Source organism: Lampetra fluviatilis, chromosome 16, assembly GCF_964198595.1.
Source record: "Lampetra fluviatilis chromosome 16, kcLamFluv1.1, whole genome shotgun sequence".
Lineage (NCBI taxonomy): Eukaryota > Metazoa > Chordata > Hyperoartia > Petromyzontiformes > Petromyzontidae > Lampetra > Lampetra fluviatilis.
In genome coordinates, this window is record NC_136290.1 from 14,951,990 (window position 1) to 14,974,125 (window position 22,136).

At 57.2% G+C, this 22,136-nt stretch overlaps 1 protein-coding gene across 2 annotated transcripts in view; it reads right to left on the reverse strand.

Annotated features, from left to right (window-relative positions):
* The window catches only part of LOC144936605 (diacylglycerol kinase zeta-like), a 39,081-nt gene extending 16,945 nt beyond the window's left edge, over nt 1–22,136 (reverse strand). For both annotated transcript variants that reach the window (XM_078863834.1, XM_078863833.1), the window contains exons 1-19: nt 21,667–22,136; nt 8,002–8,113; nt 7,675–7,773; nt 7,146–7,220; nt 6,943–6,999; nt 6,341–6,409; nt 5,471–5,542; nt 4,972–5,088; nt 4,730–4,801; nt 4,505–4,600; nt 3,737–3,819; nt 3,252–3,312; nt 2,989–3,102; nt 2,740–2,877; nt 2,076–2,154; nt 1,906–1,961; nt 1,718–1,780; nt 837–910; nt 392–503 (exon numbers count right to left, since the gene is read on the reverse strand). In XM_078863834.1, the coding sequence (XP_078719960.1) occupies nt 392–503; nt 837–910; nt 1,718–1,780; nt 1,906–1,961; nt 2,076–2,154; nt 2,740–2,877; nt 2,989–3,102; nt 3,252–3,312; nt 3,737–3,819; nt 4,505–4,600; nt 4,730–4,801; nt 4,972–5,088; nt 5,471–5,542; nt 6,341–6,409; nt 6,943–6,999; nt 7,146–7,220; nt 7,675–7,773; nt 8,002–8,113; nt 21,667–21,848 (1,731 nt within the window). In that variant the 5' untranslated portion in view covers nt 21,849–22,136. The remainder of the gene's footprint in view (nt 1–391; nt 504–836; nt 911–1,717; nt 1,781–1,905; nt 1,962–2,075; nt 2,155–2,739; nt 2,878–2,988; nt 3,103–3,251; nt 3,313–3,736; nt 3,820–4,504; nt 4,601–4,729; nt 4,802–4,971; nt 5,089–5,470; nt 5,543–6,340; nt 6,410–6,942; nt 7,000–7,145; nt 7,221–7,674; nt 7,774–8,001; nt 8,114–21,666) is intronic.

Genomic DNA, 22,136 nt, shown 5'->3' on the forward strand with positions numbered 1-22,136 from the left:
CTACCACCACCTTGGCCGCTCAATTAAACGCCAACGCATCTCCTTTTCTACACATTCAGAAAACCCGTGGTACGTTCTACTGAACGAGTCATTAGCCCAGAGCGCATCGTGTAACAGCCGCTGACGGTGTGAGGCGCTGCCTCAGTGAGTGTTAGGTGGGGGGGGGGGGGGTCAGATCGTGTCATGGTGGCAGATATTCACGACTACCGATGCAGTGCGAGTTCATGTTAGTTCATTTAGCGCGCGTCCATCTTGGTCCGATCATCGAGCACCGTTCGGGGAGATCTAACGCTCTGCCCAAGGGACGCATCCCCCAGTCACCGTTTTTACCGTTAAGTTTTGTACGGTCAGCGTCAGTGCAAACAAATCGAAATTAATTGCCTGGTCCTACCAGGGACGCCATGGTGAAGCCGATGACCTCGATGTAGCCGTCGTCGTGGCGCTGCGGCTCAAAGTCGTGGTGGTCGGCCGGGTTACCCCAGGGCACGGTGCCTGCGCAGTACCTGGCGGGGCGATCACAATCGACGAACAACGTCGACACAACAACCATCGACGGCAATGCCACACGGGGCTGCAAGCACCGCGGCTCCTCCCGTCACATTTAACAGTGATGGTCTTCGTCCATCGTGAAACCATCAACATGCCTGGCTCAACAATCGCATCCGAGCTGTCGTTTTCAATGCCAATGTCTTCAACTCCGAGACGTGATTACTCTCGTACGAAGCACGTCCATGGCACGCTAACACTCGGGGTGGAGAGGCACTGCACGCAGAGACACGCGGATACCCAGAGGTCGTGGGGCGAGGGAGCGAGCGGGCGAGTGGCGCGCGTCTCACCGGGGGATGTTGAGGAACACGAGGCACTGCAGCTTCAGCTCCTGGATCTTGGGCGTGAGGTCCACGCCGTCGCACTGCGCGCAGAGGGGGGCGGGGCGGGGGGTCGTCAGTGCAAGACTGCAAGGGCCTCGAAAGTGAACGGCGGACTGGGGGAAGACGGCGATAACAAAACACACTCACCATGACACTCACCACGGTGCATACTCACCATGACACTCACCACGGTACACACACTGACGTCGATACACACTCACCGTGACACTCACCACGGTACACACTCACCATGACACTCACCACGGTGCACACTCATCATGACACTCACCACGATACACACTCACCATGACACTCACCACGATACACACTCACCATGACACTCACCACGGTGCACACTCACCATGACACTCACCACGATACACACTCACCATGGCACTCACCACGGTGCACACTCACCATGACACTCACCACGATACACACTCACCATGACACTCACCACGATACACACTCACCATGACACTCACCACGGTACACACTCACCATGACACTCACCACGATACACACTCACCATGACACTCACCACGATACACACTCACCATGACACTCACCACGGTACACACTCACCATGACACTCACCACGATACACACTCACCATGACACTCACCACGGTGCACACTCACCATGACACTCACCACGATACACACTCACCATGACACTCACCACGATACACACTCACCATGACACTCACCACGGTGCATACTCACCATGACACTCACCACGGTGCATACTCACCGTGACACTCACCACGATACACACTCACCGTGACACTCACCACGATACACACTCACCGTGACACCAATGCGACACTCACCACGGTGCATACTCACCATGACACGCACGTGCTTTGCAAGATCCCGGGAACTCCTCTGCAAAAAGTCAGAGAAGGCGGCCTAGACAGCACAGACCACAGCACGCACACCAGCACAGACCGCAGCACAGAGAGCATCCCAGTGTCCACCGAGCCCCAGCCGGCTCTCTGCAATCTCCCGTCCGCGCGCTCTCAAAGCCCCCTCACCCCGGCGTAGAACATCTTGTTTCGGAAGCGGCTGTTGAACTTCTCTGGGTTGGCCTCTGTAACGGAAACGCACGGGAAGCACGCGGTGAGCTCCGAAAAGACACGACGCGGCGTGGACCCAGATGCGGAGGGGAGACGCCGGGCGACGGGGGTGTGGGGGCTCTCCTCACCTCGGGACTCGTGGAACTCCAGGGTAACCCGCGCGTCGAAGCCGAGGCTGAAGTAGTTGTTGAAGACGTCCAGGGGCAGCTGGTTCGGGTTAGGGGGCGGCAGAGAAGGGGAGCTCAAGGAGGCGCTGCTGGGAACGAGTTTGTCCAGCGATGCACAGGCGTGCGCCAGCCTCCTGCAGCAGCCTTCACGTGGCTCGGCGCAAGGGTTTATTCAGCACCGCTCGGTGAACTTTAAAGCAGGGCTCTTTGTGCACTCTGTTGTTAAGGAAACTCATTTCTTGAAAACTGCTTTTTGCGTTTAGTTTGTTGTCTTTCTCCCGCACCTCCGATTGGCACAGTTGGCTACGTATGGTGCGAAAAAAGTTCAACATACATAGTACAAGAACACAAGTTTGCAAACAGTATCACCATCAGCAGCAGCCATCGGTAACGTCGGCTGAGTTAATTAACCATGGCTATCTCCCACCAGTCAGGTAGTCCTGCTTGTTATGTAATCAACTCCAGCCCGATTTGATGCACCTGCTCTTAATCGGGGAAATCCCTCCCAAGGCTGGGAATTCCAAGAGTCGGCAGAGAGTTGAGGGCTTACAAGAGGCGATGCATTTCTATGTAATAATGTGGTGCTCCTGCTGCATGCTCCATGAGGTTCACGTGGCTCCACCACCTTGGAGGTGCCCTGCTCCTGCTCGTCTCGCCCCACGTCCGGGTTGGGCCTCACGTCCAGATTCCAGCGGTCGAGCTGCACCGTGGCCCCCTCCTCCACGTGGGACAGAACCTTGGAGATCGGCTCGTCCGTGTAACCCTGGCGCGCGGGGCACGCACAGCGTTCAGAACATTTACCAAAGGAACGGACACTCGGACGCGTGGACATTCGGGTGCGTGGACATTCGGACTCGCGGACACTCGGACGCACCCCTCCCCAGTTCAGAGTGCGCGCCAGGTCATTCCCCGTGCCCAGGGGGAGGATGGCGACAGGAGGAGGTGGCACGATCTGCAGCTGGTCCAACACAGACAGGATCCATCCCACCTGGAGACACGTGTGGAGACAGAATTGGAGACAAGGAGAGGGAGATGTAGTCGCACGATGAGACACACGTAGAGATTCACGCAGATCCACATGTAGAAACAAACACCGAGCCGCGTGCACTTCGGCGCACGTAGAGACGCGCGTCTCACCGTGCCGTCCCCGCCGCACGCCAGCACGCGGAGGTTGGGCACCTTCCTGTAGAGCTCCAACCTGAACGGAAACGCACCACACCGCACTGTCGAGTCGAATTCGACACGCAGCATTTGATCACCTTACACATTACAGCACCGCACTGCAGCACATGGCACCACACCGCACAACAACGCACTGGTCACACGCAACCACGTCGCACCACGCTGCGCCAGACTGCAATCTACCGCACTACAGAGCAACGCTTCACACCACAGCCGCACAAGCTGCACGCTGCCACTTTACTCACAGCCAACCCAGCACAACAGCACGCAGCCATGTCCCACAGCCGCACGCCACACAGCCCCACGTATCATCATACCACGTGTCAGCACCACAAAACCACACCACACGCCACCACTCCGCGAACCACCACCCAGCTCCACGTAGCGTGACCCGTTGCGGTGTGGAGCTTTGATGTGCGCCGTGCTCGCTCTGTACTCACGCCTCCTGCGGGCCGCCCGCCCCCAGATCAAACACCTGACGCGGGTTGAGGAGCCACATGAGGCTCTGCATGATCTTGTTACCCTGCGGGGGGCGGAGAGCGGGCCGTGAGCGCGGCCAACAACAAATCTCGAAGCGAGCTTCTCCTGCTGCTGCTGGTCGAATCGGCGTCGGGGTGTCGGTGCTCATGGCTCCTGTTTACAGCCCGGAACCTATGGCGGGAGTGAGTCTCTACATGGGACAACCTCTGGTGACTTTCCCACAAATAGATGGTGGGCTGAGTCAACCCCGAAACAAGCTTTGAACTCGTAACCTTCTGGCCGGCATTGCCATTTCCACTTGGGCCTTAAAAGGGAAATATACATAATAGTTGACTTGAAGCATTCGTGACTGCAGGAATTGATATTCTTTGGGTCTTTCGGTAAAGTGACAAGTGCCTCAGCAGTTCTCCTGCTGTATTTTTTCACCTGAAGACGATTGCTTGTGTTGCGATCGAAATGTAGTGATTTTTTTTATTAATTTTCTATCTACGTGACTTTACCGAAAGACCCAAAGAGTATACACAATAGTGTATATGTAAACCAGGTGGCGTTTCGGGAAATGACCCTCCTTCACAGTACATTGCCCGGAGAGATGGAGTGAATAACAGTTGGATACTGCACTGTCCCCCATATACATGATGGTGCGCTGATAAAAGACATGGTGAGAATGGTTCGCAGGTGAACGGTCTTAATTGGACATCTGAGAGCAGCGTGGGAGCTGGTCCCACCTGGTTCCCGCCGCTCTTGGGGTTGATGAAGACCACGAGCGGCTTTACGAGCGGCGACGCCGCCGCTTTGACGGCGAACGGCCGCCATTTGCATTCCTGCACGCGGACGCGCGGAGCCAACGGACGCACGGAGCAAGGTCAAGGCGGTGACCTCCGCTCCTCGAGCGTCGTGGGGTCAGCCGAGGTGGCCATGCAGCGTCGTGCGGTATGGGTCGCGGTTCTTGCCTCTGAGCCCTTCTTGCTGGATTTACGCTTGAGGGAAGACCGCTTCTTCCTCCGACTCGACTTGAGAGAGGCCTGCGCACCGCACGGTGCCACCATCACCACCTTCGCCATCATCGCAACCACTACCATCACCGCAATCACTGTGCTGGGCTGTGATAGACCGAGGTGGGCCGTGACGGGCCACGATGGGCCGCGATGGACTGTGACGGCCCGTAGCCCCCTCACGATGACCCGTGACGCACCTGCGGCCGCTTGACCCGAATGATCCACGTGGGAGGCACGATGACTGCGGCGTGGACCCCGAGCGAGCACGGCTCCTCGATTTGCTGCAGCATGAAGCACGACACCTTGTTGTGGTACTGTGGGGGTAGGGTCGGCCGCCAGCCGTCAAGTCAGCCAGCCGGCCAGTTAGTCACTCAGCCATAAACTCACTTAGCCGTAAATTCAGGCAGATGGCCAATTAGTCACTCAGTCATCATTTCAGCCACTTATCAAATGAGTCGCTCAACAATCTAGCTCGTCAGTCATCAGTTTTGTTATCCGATTAGCTATGCCACACGATCTGCCTGGGCGATAACCCAGCGCCTGTGACCACACGGGGAGGAGAGGCGACGCTCTCGACCCAAGAGGTGGGAACAAGAGAAGCCCCCGCCCAGAGTGACCGGTGGCAAAGGGCCAAGTTCGATTGTGCGGGCGACGTGAGCGCCCGAGTGTGGGCGCGCGAGTGGAGGCACAACGCACGGCCTGCTTGCACCACGAGCAGCTGATCGCCACGATCTCCTTGCTGTGGAAGGTAAACTTCTGCTGGAAACCCTGAGATGGGGAGCATGGGGGCATGGGGGGCACAGACGTCAGTTTTATGGGCAGGGTCAGGATCTTGCACATCCGATTATCACGGTTGGCTATGTACAGTGCGAAAGAAGTTCAACATAATACAGGGTCGACGTTCTGGTTTATGGCCAGGGTTAATATTCGGGTCTGGATCAGTATTAGTGTAATGCGGGCGTAAACGGCTTCGCGGATATGACGTCATGGGGGGAGGAGTTAGGTCACGTGGGAGACAGAGTTAGAGTGAGGCCACTCAGGCGGAGGTCGAGGAGTGGCGAGATCGCCACATACACGGAGGGTAAGACTTGGCACCGTCGGCCAGCGGTGACCAAGCACGGAGGAACGACGGGCAGCGGTGGAGCTGCAGTGAGGGCAGCGATGGAGCTGCAGTGAGGGCAGCCGGAGGACTGCACAGGGGGTCTGCAGCGGTGCTGCAGAGGTGTGGAGGCTACAGGAGCGAGGGCAGCTACGGAGCTGCCAAGGGGAGAGCTCTGAGCGAGGGCCGTGCGGGAAAAGTGTAAGAACCCGAATAAAGGACGACGGAGACAGAACCAGGATCGAGTCCCTTATTACATTAGGAACAATGTTAGGGTCATCATCAGTTTTAGGGCCAGGGTTAAGGTTTCAGAGTTCGAGTCAGATTTGGGGTTCTGGCTGTTCTGGCTGCTCCCCGCACCTGCAAATAAGTTCAACATGCATACACGTAAGAGAGGGAAGTGAATTATTACTCAGACGCCGCACGGCCTCCCTTAACGAGGCCCATGCCTTGCATTGGTCGCTCACCTTGCCACACTGGCGACAACGGCCCTCCTGCCTGTGACGGTGAACCCAGTGGTGCCGCACAGCCGAGGCCTGCGCACGTACGGTCACACGGAACACACACGAGAATCCACGTGGCCATGGCCAGGCAGCACACACGCGGGCATGGGAACCCACATGGGCATGCGCACGGCAACACACGCGGGCACACACGCGGGCACGGCAACACACGCGGGCACACGCACGGTCTGTAGAATCCGTGTTCTCCCGCAGCGTGGCTCTCAGAGGATCAAGGCGGCGTGGATTCCACCCTTTCATCTCGCGCGAGTGCGTGGGTGCACGTGTGTGTATGTGTGCGTGCGTATAATTGCTCCTGTGTGTGCCTGTTTGTGCGTGTTTTATATTACCCGCTTGTCCACGTACGCATGTGTTTGTGTGTTGCCTGATGGGTCTGTTTGATGGGGACTGTAATGGGGTCTGTGTAATGGAGTTTGTGTGACGGGGTCTGTGCCATGGGGTCAGTGCGATGCGTACTGTTATGAGGTCTGTGGGATGGGGACTGTGATGGGTTATGTGTAATAGGGTCTGTGTAATAGGGTCTGTGCGTTTGGTACTGTGCGATTCACCTCCCTCGCACTCCTGGTCCCTGCTTCGCGAAATGTTGGCTTGCAGCGAAAATTGATCTGTGGAGAGAAGAGAGGCGTACGGAACTGTGGGAATCCCATGAGAATCCCAAGAGAGGAGTGAGAGTGCCGTGAGAGTCCCACGAGAATCCCAAGAGAGGAGTGAGAGTGCCGTGAGGCCTGTGGGAGTCCCGTGAGAGCGGTACCTGCTCGAGTTGAGGGATGCACGCCACGTGCACCACGATGCGACACGACGCGCACTTCTTCCGCGACATCGACTTCTGCAGAGCAGGGCAGAGGAGACGAACCGTGACGTGTGGACACGAGAGGACACGACGGGATACGTGGGACACGAGGAAATACGTGAGGATTCGTGGGGACACGTGGGGACACGGGGGGACACGTGGGGACACGGGGGGACACGTGGGGACACGGGGGGACACGTGGGGACACGGGGGGACACGACGGAACACGAGGGGACACAAGGGGACACGTGGGGACACGAGGGGACACGTGGGGACACGGGGGGACACGACGGGACACGTGGGGACACGAGGGGACACGTCGGGACACGACGGGACACGAGGGGACACGAGGGGACACGTGGGGACACGTGGGGGACAGGTGGGGGACACGTGGGGACACGAGGGGACACGTGGAGAGGCACGTGGGGACACGTGGGGGACAGGTGGGGGACACGTAGGGACACGAGGGGACACGTGGAGAGGCACGCACCACCGTGCGCACGACGCAGCCGTCCTCGCCCAGGTAGCAGCAGCCGTCCCCCGAGTCCCCCGAGTCGAACCACACGTGGTCCCCGGGCACCGCCGCCTCCTGCGCCCCCACGGACACACGGGGCGCACGCGCGTGGGGAGATTGCACGGGTGTGCGCAGGGTAAAGAGAGTGCAGGGAAAGTGCACGACGGTGCAGTGCGGAGTGTAGGAGAGTAGGCAGCGTGCAGGAGAGGAGATGAACGAGAGTGCAGGAGAGAAGCGAGAGTGCATGAGAGTAGGGAGAGTGCACGAGAGTGGAGGAGAGTGCAAGAGAATGGGGTCACGCACGCTCCAGTCCACGGTCCCGCGCGCCGGGATCCGCTCTCCGCCGTTGATGAAGGCCCCGAGCGCCTCGTCCTGAGCCAGGAGATGCTGCAGCCCTGAGCGGGAGATGGCCTTCCTGGGGGCACGGTGAGCCAGGACATGGGCTTGCGACACTCGCTCTCACTCGGTAACACTATCAGCGACACTCACTCTCCCCTCGGCCCTCGCACACTGAGCGTGGCAGTGGAGACTATTCACACAGCAGCATATACACCATCCCTTCCATATTGGTTTTCGTACGCAAACAATACTTGTTTTACACATCTCTTAAGCCACACATCCTTCTGAAAGTGCAGAAAAACAAAGATACCTTCATTAACAAACTGGTGGGGCGAGTGTGCTGTTAGCAAGCATCCAGCACGACGGAGTGGGTCGTGCTGCCTTTGATGTTTACGCACCACACGAGGTGCTCATTCCAGGGAAGGCGCAGGACCGATTAAAATATTCGCTGTCACTTAATGGTCGTAAGCGGGAATTGAACTCGGGTCGCCGGATTTGTAGTGCAGCGCGCTAAGTGCACACATAGACACGCTAACCGCTACACTTCCGCTCACATAGACACTACCGCACACACACATAGACACTACCACACACACACACATGGACACTACCGCACGCACACACATAGACACTACCACACACACACACACATAGACACTACCGCACACACACACATAGACACTACCGCACGCACACACACACATAGACACTACCACACACACACATAGACACTACCACACACACACACATAGACAATACCACACACACACACATAGACACTACCACACACACACACAGACACTACCACACACACACACACATAGACACTACCGCACACACACAGAGACACTACCACACACACACATAGACACTACCACACACACACACAGACACTACCGCACACACACACACTTAGACACTACCACACACACACAGACACTACCACACACACACACATAGACACTACCGCACACACACACACATAGACACTACCACGCACACACACATAGACACTAACACACACACAGACACTACCGCACACACACACACATAGACACTACCACACACACACAGACACTACCACACACACACACACATAGACACTACCGCACACACACACACATAGACACTACCACACACACACACATAGACACTAACACACACACAGACACTACCGCACACACACACACACATAGACACTACCACACACACACACAGACACTACCACACACACACACATAGACACTATCGCACACACACACATAGACAATACCACACACATAGACACTACCACACACACACACAGACACTACCGCACACACACACAGACACTACCGCACACACACACACACACATAGAAACTACCACACACACACACAGACACTACCACACATACACACACATAGACACTACCGCGCACACACACACATAGACAATACCACACACACACACACATAGACACTACCACACCCACACACAGACACTACCGCACACACACAGAAACTACCGCACTGGCTTCCCATCCAACTCTGCCGTCACGGAGATTCGCCGCGTCTCCCGCCCCTCCCCACGCACCCCCCCCGCAGAGTTTCCGCTGCGTGGCTCCTCCAGGTGGCCCTGCCGGAGCTCCCAGCAGCGCTGGTCCCGCGCTTCGCGCAGCCAACAACAAGACCTACATCTCCGCGCTTCGCGCAGCCAACCCCCGCGGTGTTCCCCACGGGGCCGCGGCGCGCCCCGGCATGGGCCCCGCAAGGGCTCTCGGGCCCCTGTAGGGACGAGTGCCGGCGGAGGCACGGAGGTGGCCTCAGGTAGCGGCGGGGTCTGCGCGCCGCCCCGCCACAGCCGCGGGGAGCTTCGCGAGGGGGCGCGGGGGCCTCGACGCGAGACTCCTCTCCACAGGGACCCCCCGCCGACTCCGTTCCCCCGCTCGGCTTCATCGAAGTGGCGTGGTTGTCGCCCCCTCCGCTCGCGGTTTCCTCGACGACGATAACGAGGTCGGCCCTGTCCTCGCTGCCCGCCGGGAGTGCAGGCAGGAACCCCGCCCCGGACCCCTGCTCCAGTCCCCTCCGAACGCGCTCGGGGAAGCCGAGGCCCGGCGGCAGGAGCAGCTGCATCCAGTCGACCCGCGGCGCGGAGCTTCCCCAGGCAACGTCGACGCGGTCCGTGCCGTACGATCTCCAGGCGCGGCTCCCCTGGCCCCGGTTGGGGAGCAGGGCCCCGCGCTGAGCCAGCACCCAAAGCGCGCGGCTCACGGCTCCGCGTGGGTTCGCGGCTCCGCGCTTCGCCTTCGAGACGCTGCTCCTCCTGCACGGCGCCGGCTCCGCCGCGCTCGGTTGCCTCGCCGCGTTCCGCGGGCTCGGGGTCTGCTGCTGCTGCGCGGATACGCGGCGCCGCGCTCTGGGCGGCTCCGAGAGGGGGTGCGCGGGGGGTACCACGACCCCACGCCGGCGGGCCAGGGGACTCGGCGCGGGCATCGCCGCCTCAGCTGCCGCCGCGAGGGTCGGGCCCGGGCGGCGCTGCGTGGAGGAGGAGGAAGAAGGGGAGGAGGAGGAGGGGGGCGCGACCCCCGCGAGAGATTTGCGCCGCGCGGAGAGAGACGCGGAGGGGAGACCCGCGCTGGAGCGGCGCCGCGCTCTGCTGCTCACGAGGGGCGCGGCGCGACTCTCCGTGCCGCCGCCCACGACACTCGGCGGACCCCCCCATCTGCTCGGGCCCTTGAAATGTCTCTTGAACTTTTCCATCGCTCGCGAGGAGCCGTGGACTCAACGCCGCCGCTCGTTCTCGCGCGGGCGCTCACCGCCGCTCGACCTGCTGCTGGAGTGAACTCGGGGGCGCAGGAGACCGCCTCTTTGTTCCACCGCTCCGGGTCCCTCGTCACCGACGCGCGAGAGGGGGAGGTGGCCGCGGAGAGAGTCGAAAGCGAGGGGAGGCGGCTCGGGGGAGGGAGCAGCACGACGGCAGAAGGACGAGGAGTGACGAGGGCGATTGGAGGAGGCGCACCTCCTCACACCTTTTCACAGCTACTTGCACATACACCTGTGCACACTCACCCACATTTATAGATACACATCCTTCCACCTACACCTGCTCACACTCTCACCCATTCGTTGCAAGAAGCGAGAGTTTGTGAGTGGCCGTGCCCACACTCTCCCCCATCACACACCGACTATGCTGCGCCCATGTAGACTGCTGGGCGGGCAGCGGCGTGGGAGGCTGGGGAGGAGTGATAAACTTTGACCCATCGCTTCACTGTCCCGCCGGTAGGTGAGATCGAACCGTCGACCTGTACGTAGCAAGTCCAGCGTACGAATCATGAGACTGCGGCTGCTTGGGTAAGTAAATGAAGTGCGCGATAATGAATGGATCATTGTTTTCACGAGAGCGAGACTCCGTGTCGCCTTCATTATACCCGCTTCGTGCGTGAGACCCATTTGAAGTCGCAGATCTCGCGTCGCCGCTCCCCTCTCGATCCGAATTTGCATCGCGTCTCATTAGCACCTCAAAGACATCAACGGCGATGGGAGAGGAACGAAGCGCGAGCGAGGGAGGTCACGACGCAGTTCGCGACGCGCGTCGCGGCCAGAGCGTGACAGAAATCGTCAGGAAGAAGAGAAACGGTTCGGATCGATTTGGTCGAAGTGAAAATCGTGCTGCTGTCACATCTGGGGTGAAGTACCCAGTTCCTGCCTCACTGCACAGGATCGAGTTCACAGATGGATGATGCAGCAGTCACCAAATTCACTCCAGCCACTCGCTCACCCGCGGTCAGTTGCCTCCATATCACCCCTCGATCGCTACTGCCATCGATTCCTTCACACATGTTGAGAAGGTCTACGAGACTGACTGGTCTGTCTCATCCACAGTGTTCACATTCACTCCCTCACCCACCCACACTGAAGGACAAAACACTTCTCTCTCTCTGCTCCTTCCCTCGCACCGCTCCACTTCGACATTACCTCCTCCTCCCATTGTCTCTGTTCCCCAAGCTCTTATAATAAATAACCTCTCTTAATTCGAGCAACGTGTTCACTTTGATCGATGACAGCTTTGATCGTGCTGCCTGTGGCTGATTGCTTGATATGTTGCGACTTTGGGCCTGTCCTCGGCGTTTGGGAAAAGGACACGCGCGTGTGCCCTGCGTCCCTTGCGGGTGAAACATGCAGAGCAACCTCTGGGCTGCAGCATCTAACAGCTGAGCAACGCATTGCACTTCCGCAAGGCAATGCGCTCCATGTGTTTCACGACCGTTATTGGCCATCACCCCCTCACCACCACCACCACCACCGGTCCACACAGAGCCCGTTTGAAACTTTCGACAATCAATTCTCTCGGTAGTGAGAGTACGAGTCTCGCGAAACTGGCGCTCACATACACACCACACACCACACACCCGCACACCACACACCCACACACCACACACCACATATCACACACCACACATCCACACACCACACACCCGCACACCACACACCACACACCCTCACATCCACACTCCACACACCCACACACCACACACCCACACATCCACACACCCACACATCCACACACCACACACCCACACATCCACACACCACACACCCACACATCCACACATCCACACACCCACACATCCACACATCCACACACCACACACCCACACATCCACACACCACACACCCACACATCCACACACCACACACCCACACATCCACACACCCACACATCCACACATCCACACACCACACACCCACACATCCACACACCACACACCCACACACCCACACACCACACATCCACACACCAGACACCCTCACATCCACACTCCACACACCACACACCCACACATCCACACACCCACACACCCACACACCCACACATCCACACACCACACATCCACACACCACACATCCACACACCACACACCACACACCCACACACCCACACATCCACACATCCACACACCACACACCCACACATCCACACACCCACACATCCACACATCCACACACCACACACCCACACATCCACACACCCGCACACCCACACACCACACACCCACACATCCACACACCCACACACCACACACCACACATTACACACCACACATCCACACACCAGACACCCTCACATCCACCCTCCACACACCACACACACCACACATCCACACACCACACACCCACACATATCCATATTCGCACACAAAGACAAAGATACCCCGTATAGCCTTTAACAGACTGTTAGGGCAAGTGCTGTTAACGAGAACCTATGAATGCCGGCACGGCAAGTTAGGGGTGGGTGGCAAACACCACGCCCCGTCGCTTTTGTCTCCCCAGTGATGATAATTACACACTACACCAGGTACGCATAGGGGTGACCCATGACCGGTTCAGATAATAATCGTCACCGGTGTTGGCCGTGAGCGGGAATCGAACTTGGGTCGCTGGGCTCGTAGCGCAGCGCGTGGTGCCGCCTCGTGTGCCGTGGCGGGCTTCAAAGGTGATCGATCAAGGCACTTGCTCCTACATTGTGTGAACGCTATACGGGGGGACCTTTGGCTTTAACATACACACACACAGACTCATATTACACTCATATACTCGCGTACATACACATGGCTAGAGAAGGTAATGGTGAATATTGAAACAGGTTCTCACATATACTCTCACACACCGCACTTACCCACCCCTACACTAACGCACACTCGCGCTTACACACATTCACTTCAAATCAACACACACAGCCACACGCACACGCTCAGCCGTACAACACATTTGCACGCACTCCGGGGCAACTACGCTCACCAGTCCCCACGCACTCGCCAGCTGCATTCAGCAGCCGTCACTGGGGACCAGTAGTGGAGGACACCCACGGAGCGAGAGAATATTCCTCAGCCACTGCGCGTCAAAGCGTTCCAACGGCAGTGTGTGAGCCGATACATCTGCGCCACGGCTTCATTTCTCACCGAGTATTTCCAGGGTCGCTGGTCGACTGGACTAGGCACGTGCCTAGTAGCCACAATCCATAGCGAGAGGTATTGTGGATGTGGAGTTCCGGGTGCGGTCGTGTAGTGGCATCGCGGGATGTCACTGGGTAATGTCGGCCCGAGAGAGGCACGGCGTGCGGTGTAACGACATCGCGGACACCTCAAGGATGTGGGTGCAGTACCGGCCCTAGAGGGGCTCCGTGAGCGCTGATTGATAGCGCTGGATGGCACCACGCTTGGCGTGCAGTGCTGGCCCCTACAGGATAGGGTGTGGGAGTGCCGGCCATGGGAATGGGGTTACTAAGGGCCGTGGCACTCTGGTTGACCCCAGAGGACACGTGACCGGTTAAGTCTACACAGGGGCCCCAAGTGAAGGCTAGGGGTGGTCACGTGTCAGGGTCGAGATCCTGCTCGAGGATTCTGCAAGGTGGTCGTGGCCAAGGGCAGAGCCAGCCACGCCACAGAGGATATAAGCCGGGTCCCCCAGAGGGACTGGCGCTGTTGTTCATCCTGAAGAAACCTTCTTCTGCATCCTACAGAGTCTCCAACACGTGGACCGGGACCCAAGCTGTGGTCTGGTCGGTTGTAGCAAGTTACGGTGTAATTAGTGTACTTAGCCTGGTGGTCACCACCATCGGTTTATATTCTTTTAAGGGGCAGTGACCCCGTGTGTTGGTGTTAATAAATGTGTTGCCTCCAAAGAGTATGTCTACGACTCAGTTGAACTCACTACAACTCACTACAACTGGTGTTGGAAGTGGCCAAACGTTATGTTTACGTGAAGCAGACTATGCACCAGGATGTCAGACGATGAGGAAGACGAACTCGTCCCTCAACAGCTCCGGGGATGGCGACCCCGGAGAAAGGAAGTGAGGCACCATCGGTGGAGCAGCGCGTCAACCGACCACACGACAGCTCACCGCCGTCGGGTAGGGAGCGCCGTACAGCACACTCCTGCCTCACAAAACTCCTCCAAGCCGCGGCATCCATCGTTCCACCGTGAGGAGCCAGTGGTGGAGGAGAGAACAACGGAGCTGAGCGGGACAGAAAATCCCACCACCATTTTCTTGCCAACAGGGAACCTCTGTGGCGCAGCCCACACATGCGGCCGCCATTTTGATGGAGGAGCGGAGCGAGGAGCCCGCCAAATCTGTGGCTGCGTCAAGTTCGCCAGTGGACATTCCTTCTCTCCGGCGATGACTACCCTTCGTTAAAGAATTCACAGCCACCGGAGGTGACTGGGTGACCTTCAAGCGGCGGTTCAAGATGAACATCGACTTGGTGGGGTGGACAGAGGCGCTGAGAGCGCTGCCCGCCGTACTTGACGACGACGCCTCAGCGGCGTTTCTCACCATCCCGCCGTTGGAGAGGGCCACGCTACGTCAAGCCTTTGACCAAATGGCGGCGATCTACGATCCGCCGTCAAATGTGCGCCATAAGTTCACTGTGTGAATTCATTCCACCTCCACTACGCAGGGGCCGAGTATGAGATGTGTCCGGCGAGCTGAGGTGTGTACCCGCTGAGGTTGGTCCTCAGCGGAGTCATTTGATCCCGTCCTCAGGTGCCGCGCGTCTAACATCCCCCAAGCCCCCACCTGTGCCGTATCCGCTGAATTCGGGAGAGGAGAGCCCGTCCACCCGGCCAACTGCTCTTCGTGTAAAGCCGGCTTCGATGGGACATTTGCAAATTCCCCCCGTGACCTCCAGGGAGAGGGAGCCCACCTCCCCTGGGGGCCCGGCCACAAGGACTCGATCAAAGACTCTTCGGTTTTCTTGATTCCCATACACACACGCTCCCACACCGTCAGTTGGTTGTCGCACTCGGCAAGCCGTATCGGTTATTGGCTGAACCTCGCCTTTATTGTGCTTGTGGGTGTTGTTACACGGTGAGGGTGGGAAATGCTGGTGATGGAGGGACTCCCGAGCGTTCTCGTTTTACTGCGGTTTATTTTTTTTATCTCTCTTCCTTTGTTGCCTATTGTTGTGCTGTACTTTCGTCCCCTTTCCCCATTAGTTACTGTATATTTGTAGATAGTGTACATATTGTATAGGTAGGTTGGGGTATTTATTTGTGGAGCCACACATTGGGGTTTTGTTCACTTTATTCACTTTGTTCGTTGCTAAAGGGGGAGTTAACAGGCGGGATGGCTGAGTGCTAGGAAGGGGGGGGGGGGGTGACGTAGTGACATCGCGGGATGTCACTGGGTAATGCCGGCTCTAGAGAGGCACGTCGTGCGGTGTATTGACACACGAGGCCCCTTCTCCAATATCAGTGCCTCACGTTGTGCCTAGGTGACGGACGCTGGATTCGTCTTGCGCAGGAGGAACATCCCAAGACATGTCGACCGTTTTGTGGCTGTCTTGTCAAACTCGCTGAATAAGCGCAGGAACGTGGAACGCCGCTGTCTTGCCGCGTTATGCTCAGAATTACGATTGCAGCGAGTGAACATATCTCCGGATGGTATAATAAAGGAATACATCCCTACGAATATTACAGCCTGTAGGTGTCTGGAAGCAGGGAACCCACGAGGGTGCGTGTCAGGCGGGCAAGAGGAGGCCGATAAGGCGGAGGCCCAAGTGGATCTCCCGGGGGGTCGTTCGTGCTGTCACTCTCTGGGCGAATGTGCGACTACGTGAAGAAGATGAGGCGGTGACCTTGAACAGAAATCCACGCCATGACTGGGTGTGCGTGATGAGGCACAAACCTGCCACTGTAGAACACTTCATGCTGTGTATGCGTCTGAGTCATGAGGGGACGAGAAAATCGAACTACCCCCACTCTGCACATTCCACTCTCTCTCTCTCTCTCTTCCCGTGGGATACCTTCCTGTTAATTCCTGCGTGAGACGTTATTCCTCCGATGAAAAAAAACAGGTGTTGCTGTGTCTCCACTTATGATTGCTACTGAAGTATTGTTGGGGTGTTAATTATTATCGTTGGGGGTTGGGTGACTGCAGCACGTGTGAGAATGCTCTGGATACGCACACACATGCACCCGTGGGACCGTGGGTGACAGTGAACAGAGTAGTCTCCAGCTGTGATCCACCCAGACTTAGGCCTGCTGTGAAGAAGGGCCATTTTCCAAAGTTTTGCCTATTACATTTGTTTTCTTCTGTATGTCATGTTTTTATTGACACGAAATGTGTTGAGTTGTTGCTGTTGGAATGTGTGCTTGTCCACCACTGCCAATGCGGTGTCACCAAATGGCACGAGTGGTCAACATCACCGAGGGGACAAGAAGCCATCCTACGGAGGCGGCGCTCGCCTCGTCCCTCAGCCGCTCGCCCACGTCGCTGTCGTCCGCCTGTGATTCTCCCGAAAGCAGGAGGCAATGCGCACGCCCGAGTCCACAGCCCCTGTCACGATGCCTCTGCACCATATCGCGATCAACAAGCTGATGCGGTTGAGGGCGTGACCATCACCCGCATCAGAACATCAACAGGCTGATGCTGCACACATCCCCTTTGTTAATGGAACATTAAAAGCAAGTGGCCATGCAACCCACTGTAGTCTGCCCTCCTTCGGTTGAGGAGGATCAGCAAAACTACACAAATTCTGCCTCCTTGAAGCCCTCTCGTGGCCAGCAGACGTTGTCAACATTGGCATTTAGCTCGTGAACATATTTCCATCATACGCCAGAATAGAAGGGATCATCCAGGTGAAACATTGTAAAAATAACTTTAAATATCCGTTGACACTTTGTGTGCGTTTCGTAATTAGCGCACTGCACTGAGTAGCATCATGTAGAGGTGACGTCATATCCAGACGAACACGGCTGCGCTGGGTGGCACCGGGGAGGGGGGCCGGTTGCCGATTCCGGCATTGGAGTGGTCTCCACGAGTTAGGCAACCAAGGGGACGAGAAGACCTAAGGCCAGAGAGTGGTGGGGGAGACGGTCAGGGCAGATCGTGGAGATCGCTGCGACTCTCTACTGTGTAGCAGCAGTAGCTGCGCCATCTGGCGGATGGCAGAACGCGGTGGTGGAGGGGAGGTGGTGGTGGTGGCATCATCAACGGTTTTGATGTCTCGATCGTTCGATTTCTGTGTACAGACACTGTGCACGACTTCGTGACAGTGCGCTATTTCACAGTGACACTGATACAGCGACGTTGTAATATCATATCGAAGGTGAATATTTAATCATTTCTCACATCCAGCACACAAGATGTATACAGAATATCAATGCAATGTTCTGCGCAAAGCTCCATCACATGGGATGTAAATTTAGATTATGTGCTGTCTGCTGTGACGAGGTCCCCGGCTACTCCGCACTGCACCCTGTAATCGGTTTGTAAAACGATAACCCGTAAACCGGTAACTCGCAAACCGGTAACCGTTTACATAATCAATTACCGGCTCAGAAAGTCAGGAACCAGTGGTCGATTGCATTAAAATGGAGTCGCGAATCCACCGATTTCTGCGAGCGAGCGAACGTTCAAACTGCACGGCAAAGAAGGCAATGCAAGGTACAGGCGCAACGCTGAAAGTGCTCGCTCACGCCACTGCTGGCAGAAGGGCCTCCACTCGGAGCAGCTCTAGAGGGTACTTGGTATCTCTTCCGCACTGACTGGCGTGTTGGGGGCACCCACACTTTACCCCACCGCGCAACCTGCCAAGTGAATCCACTGTGGTATGGACAGAGGCGAGATGGAAGCGAACCGGTGACCCATGCATTGCAAGTACAGTGCGCTGACCATCACACCACGACAGGTCCAACACATTACGTACATCGGGATATTTGTATATGTGCGGCAAAGCAGTTTCTTGTCATGCAGTTACCGCTCGAGCAAAGCAAACGATTTGAGCCACCCACCCCTCCTCGTGTCGCCCCCCTTCCCTCGTCGCAGCAGCGTCAGCTGCTCTCCGTGATGGAAACATCACCGCAGCCGCTGTCCCTATTGATTTTATTCTCCTAAGTGCTGAAGAGCCCCCCACCACTCGACACCATCCCCTCGCACCCCCCAGCACCCCCCGGCTGCGTAAGCACCCACTCCAACATCTCCACGTGTACGCGAGCCCTCCGCGCCACCTGCAGCGCAGCCAATGGAGGACAGCACAAGGGCCGAATGTATTTATAGCCGGAGCATTAAGTATGGGATACATTTTATTGGCAAATGCGCGTGGGAATCCACAGTCCACGGTATTGGATACCCCAGAGACACCCTGTGTGAGGGAAGGATCGACTGTGAAACCATTGTGAAACGTCATTGTGAAGATGCATCAGCTCCCAGTGAAGGAGATGCATCGTCATCCAGTGAAGGAGATGCATCGGGACCCAGTTTAGAAGATGCATCAGCACCCAATGAAGGAGATGCATCATCACCCAATGAAGGAGGTGCATCATCACCCAATGAAGGAGATGCATCATCACCCAATGAAGGAGATGCATCATCACCCAATGAAGGAGATGCATCAGCGCCCAATGAAGGAGATGCATCATCACCCAATGAAGGAGGTGCATCATCACCCAATGAAGGAGGTGCATCATCACCCAATGAAGGAGGTGCATCATCACCCAATGAAGGAGGTGCATCATCACCCAATGAAGAAGGTGCATCATCACCCAATGAAGGAGATGCATCATCACCCAATGAAGGAGATGCATCATCACCCAATGAAGGAGATGCATCATCACCCAATGAAGGAGGTGCATCATCACCCAATGAAGGAGGTGCATCATCACCCAATGAAGGAGATGCATCATCACCCAATGAAGGAGATGCATCATCACCCAATGAAGGAGATGCATCAGCGCCCAATGAAGGAGATGCATCATCACCCAATGAAGGAGGTGCATCATCACCCAATGAAGGAGGTGCATCATCACCCAATGAAGGAGGTGCATCATCACCCAATGAAGGAGGTGCATCATCACCCAATGAAGAAGGTGCATCATCACCCAATGAAGGAGATGCATCATCACCCAATGAAGGAGATGCATCATCACCCAATGAAGGAGATGCATCATCACCCAATGAAGGAGGTGCATCATCACCCAATGAAGGAGGTGCATCATCACCCAATGAAGGAGGTGCATCATCACCCAATGAAGGAGGTGCATCATCACCCAATGAAGGAGGTGCATCATCACCCAATGAAGGAGATGCATCAACACCCAATGAAGGAGATGCATTGGGACCCAGTTTAGAAGATGCATCATCACCCAATGAAGGAGATGCATCAGCGCCCAGTGAAGCGAGGCGCACAAGCTGCTGCTGCTGCTGCTGCGAGTGTGAATGCAGCAGCAGCTTGGTAGCAATGAGCATGGGACGCCTGACGGCGAGAGGGAAGGGGCCCCTCCAGGGACTGTTTAACCTCACACACGAACACACGAACACACGAACACACGGTGTATAAATACATACACACATGTGTAATTGTACATGCACGTCACAGTTCCCCCGTGTGCACATCATCGCAGCTCCGCCTGGGTCTGCACCGTCCGCGCGGGCTGTGATGCCTTCATTGGCTCTGCAGAATCTCAAGAGACTCGCAACGCTGAGCCGAGGCTGTCCATCCGGTCAGCGCCCCTAATGACATTACGCGCACTGACGCCCGGCGCTCGGGCAAGGATGCGATGCACCCCCCGGGGTCTCGCTATAGGTGGATGGGTGGGGAAGAGCGATGATCCGCAGTGAAGGCAAAAACCAGAGCCCAGCTCCATCCAATAATAGAACCGACGCTGAGAGCACGAAGCTTAATTAAGCGCGTAACGAGCACTGTACGAAGGAAAGACGCCACGTCACACAGATACACAAAGACAAATGTCCCCCGTATAGCCGTTAACAGACTGTTGGGACAAATTATGTCAGCAAACACCTATAACGGCCGGCACGGCACACGAGTCGGTGGATGGCCAATACCAAGCCCGCCGCCTTTGTCTCCCCAATGCTGATGTTCACACACCGGTACTCATTTAAGGCTAAGTCGACCTTCGGGAGGCCCACGACCGTTTCAAATATTCGCCAGTTATTGGTCGTGAATGGGAATCGAACTCTGGTCGCCGAGTTTATAGCGCAGTGTGATAATACACGGCCGTTCCCCACGTATAGACACGCAAATACATACACACAGACACACACACAGACACACACACAAGACAATGATCCCTCGTGTATTCTGAAGGCCGGCATAGCACACGGGGTGTTGGGGGGGGGTGAGGGGGGGTGGCCACAGGACGCCCGGCCACCTTTGTCTCCCTAGTGGCTATGTTTAAACATCGCACCAGCTACTCATTTGAGGCTGAGTCGACCTAGGGGAGGCCCTAGACTGGTTCAGATAATCGTCACTGGTATTGGCCGTGAGCTGGAATCGAACTGGAATTCTTAGCACAGCAACGCTGACTAACCGCTCCACACAAACACGGGGGGGGGGGTGGCTGGCGCCTCCTCGTTTGTACACGCGGCCCACAAGGACGGTATCAAATCAAGCACGTATGGTAGTCACCCGTGTCATAGTAAGCCCTGTCAGTCGCCCGTGTCATAGTAAACCCTACCAGTCGCCCTTGGTGATAGTAAACCCTGTCGGTCGCCCGTGTGGTAGCAAGCGCTGCCGCGCATTGCAGGGGAAGGGTTGCGAAATCAGCATCCCGGGTGAACAACAGCACCTTCAGGCCGCGCCGTGAATTCGTTCAGCACCCACCGGCGCGGACAGTTCCCGGGTCTCACCGATACGAGATCTGTTTGCGGATGGCGAGATGCGGGAAGCGGCTCTCCAGGGACGTCCCGGCCTCCTCCCCCGGGCTCGCACCGCCCGCAGCCGCGGCGGCGGCCACCCTCATCACCGCGTCCGCCTCTCCTCGATCGGCGGGCGCGGCCGACGCCGAGTCTCTGCCCCGCGCCTCAGCCATGGCTGTCGGGGCCTCGCCTTGCCGCGCTGCAGTCGGCTCGCCCAGCGAGGCGGCGGCTGGGCTTGCGTGGCTGCGCGGCGGCGAGATCTCACGTCCCCTCGCTGGCTACGCCTCTCTCTCGCGGCGCGCTCATGGTTGGTGACGGAGCTGCGCGCTGCTGCCGCCAGCTGACACCGCGGATCCGCGGCGAGGCGTGCGACGCGCATGCGCTTCCCCCCGCCGCGTCGCCCCGCCGCTCCTGGTCTTGGGGGCGACTTCGTGAGTGGAGCGGGGGGGGGGGGCACCGAG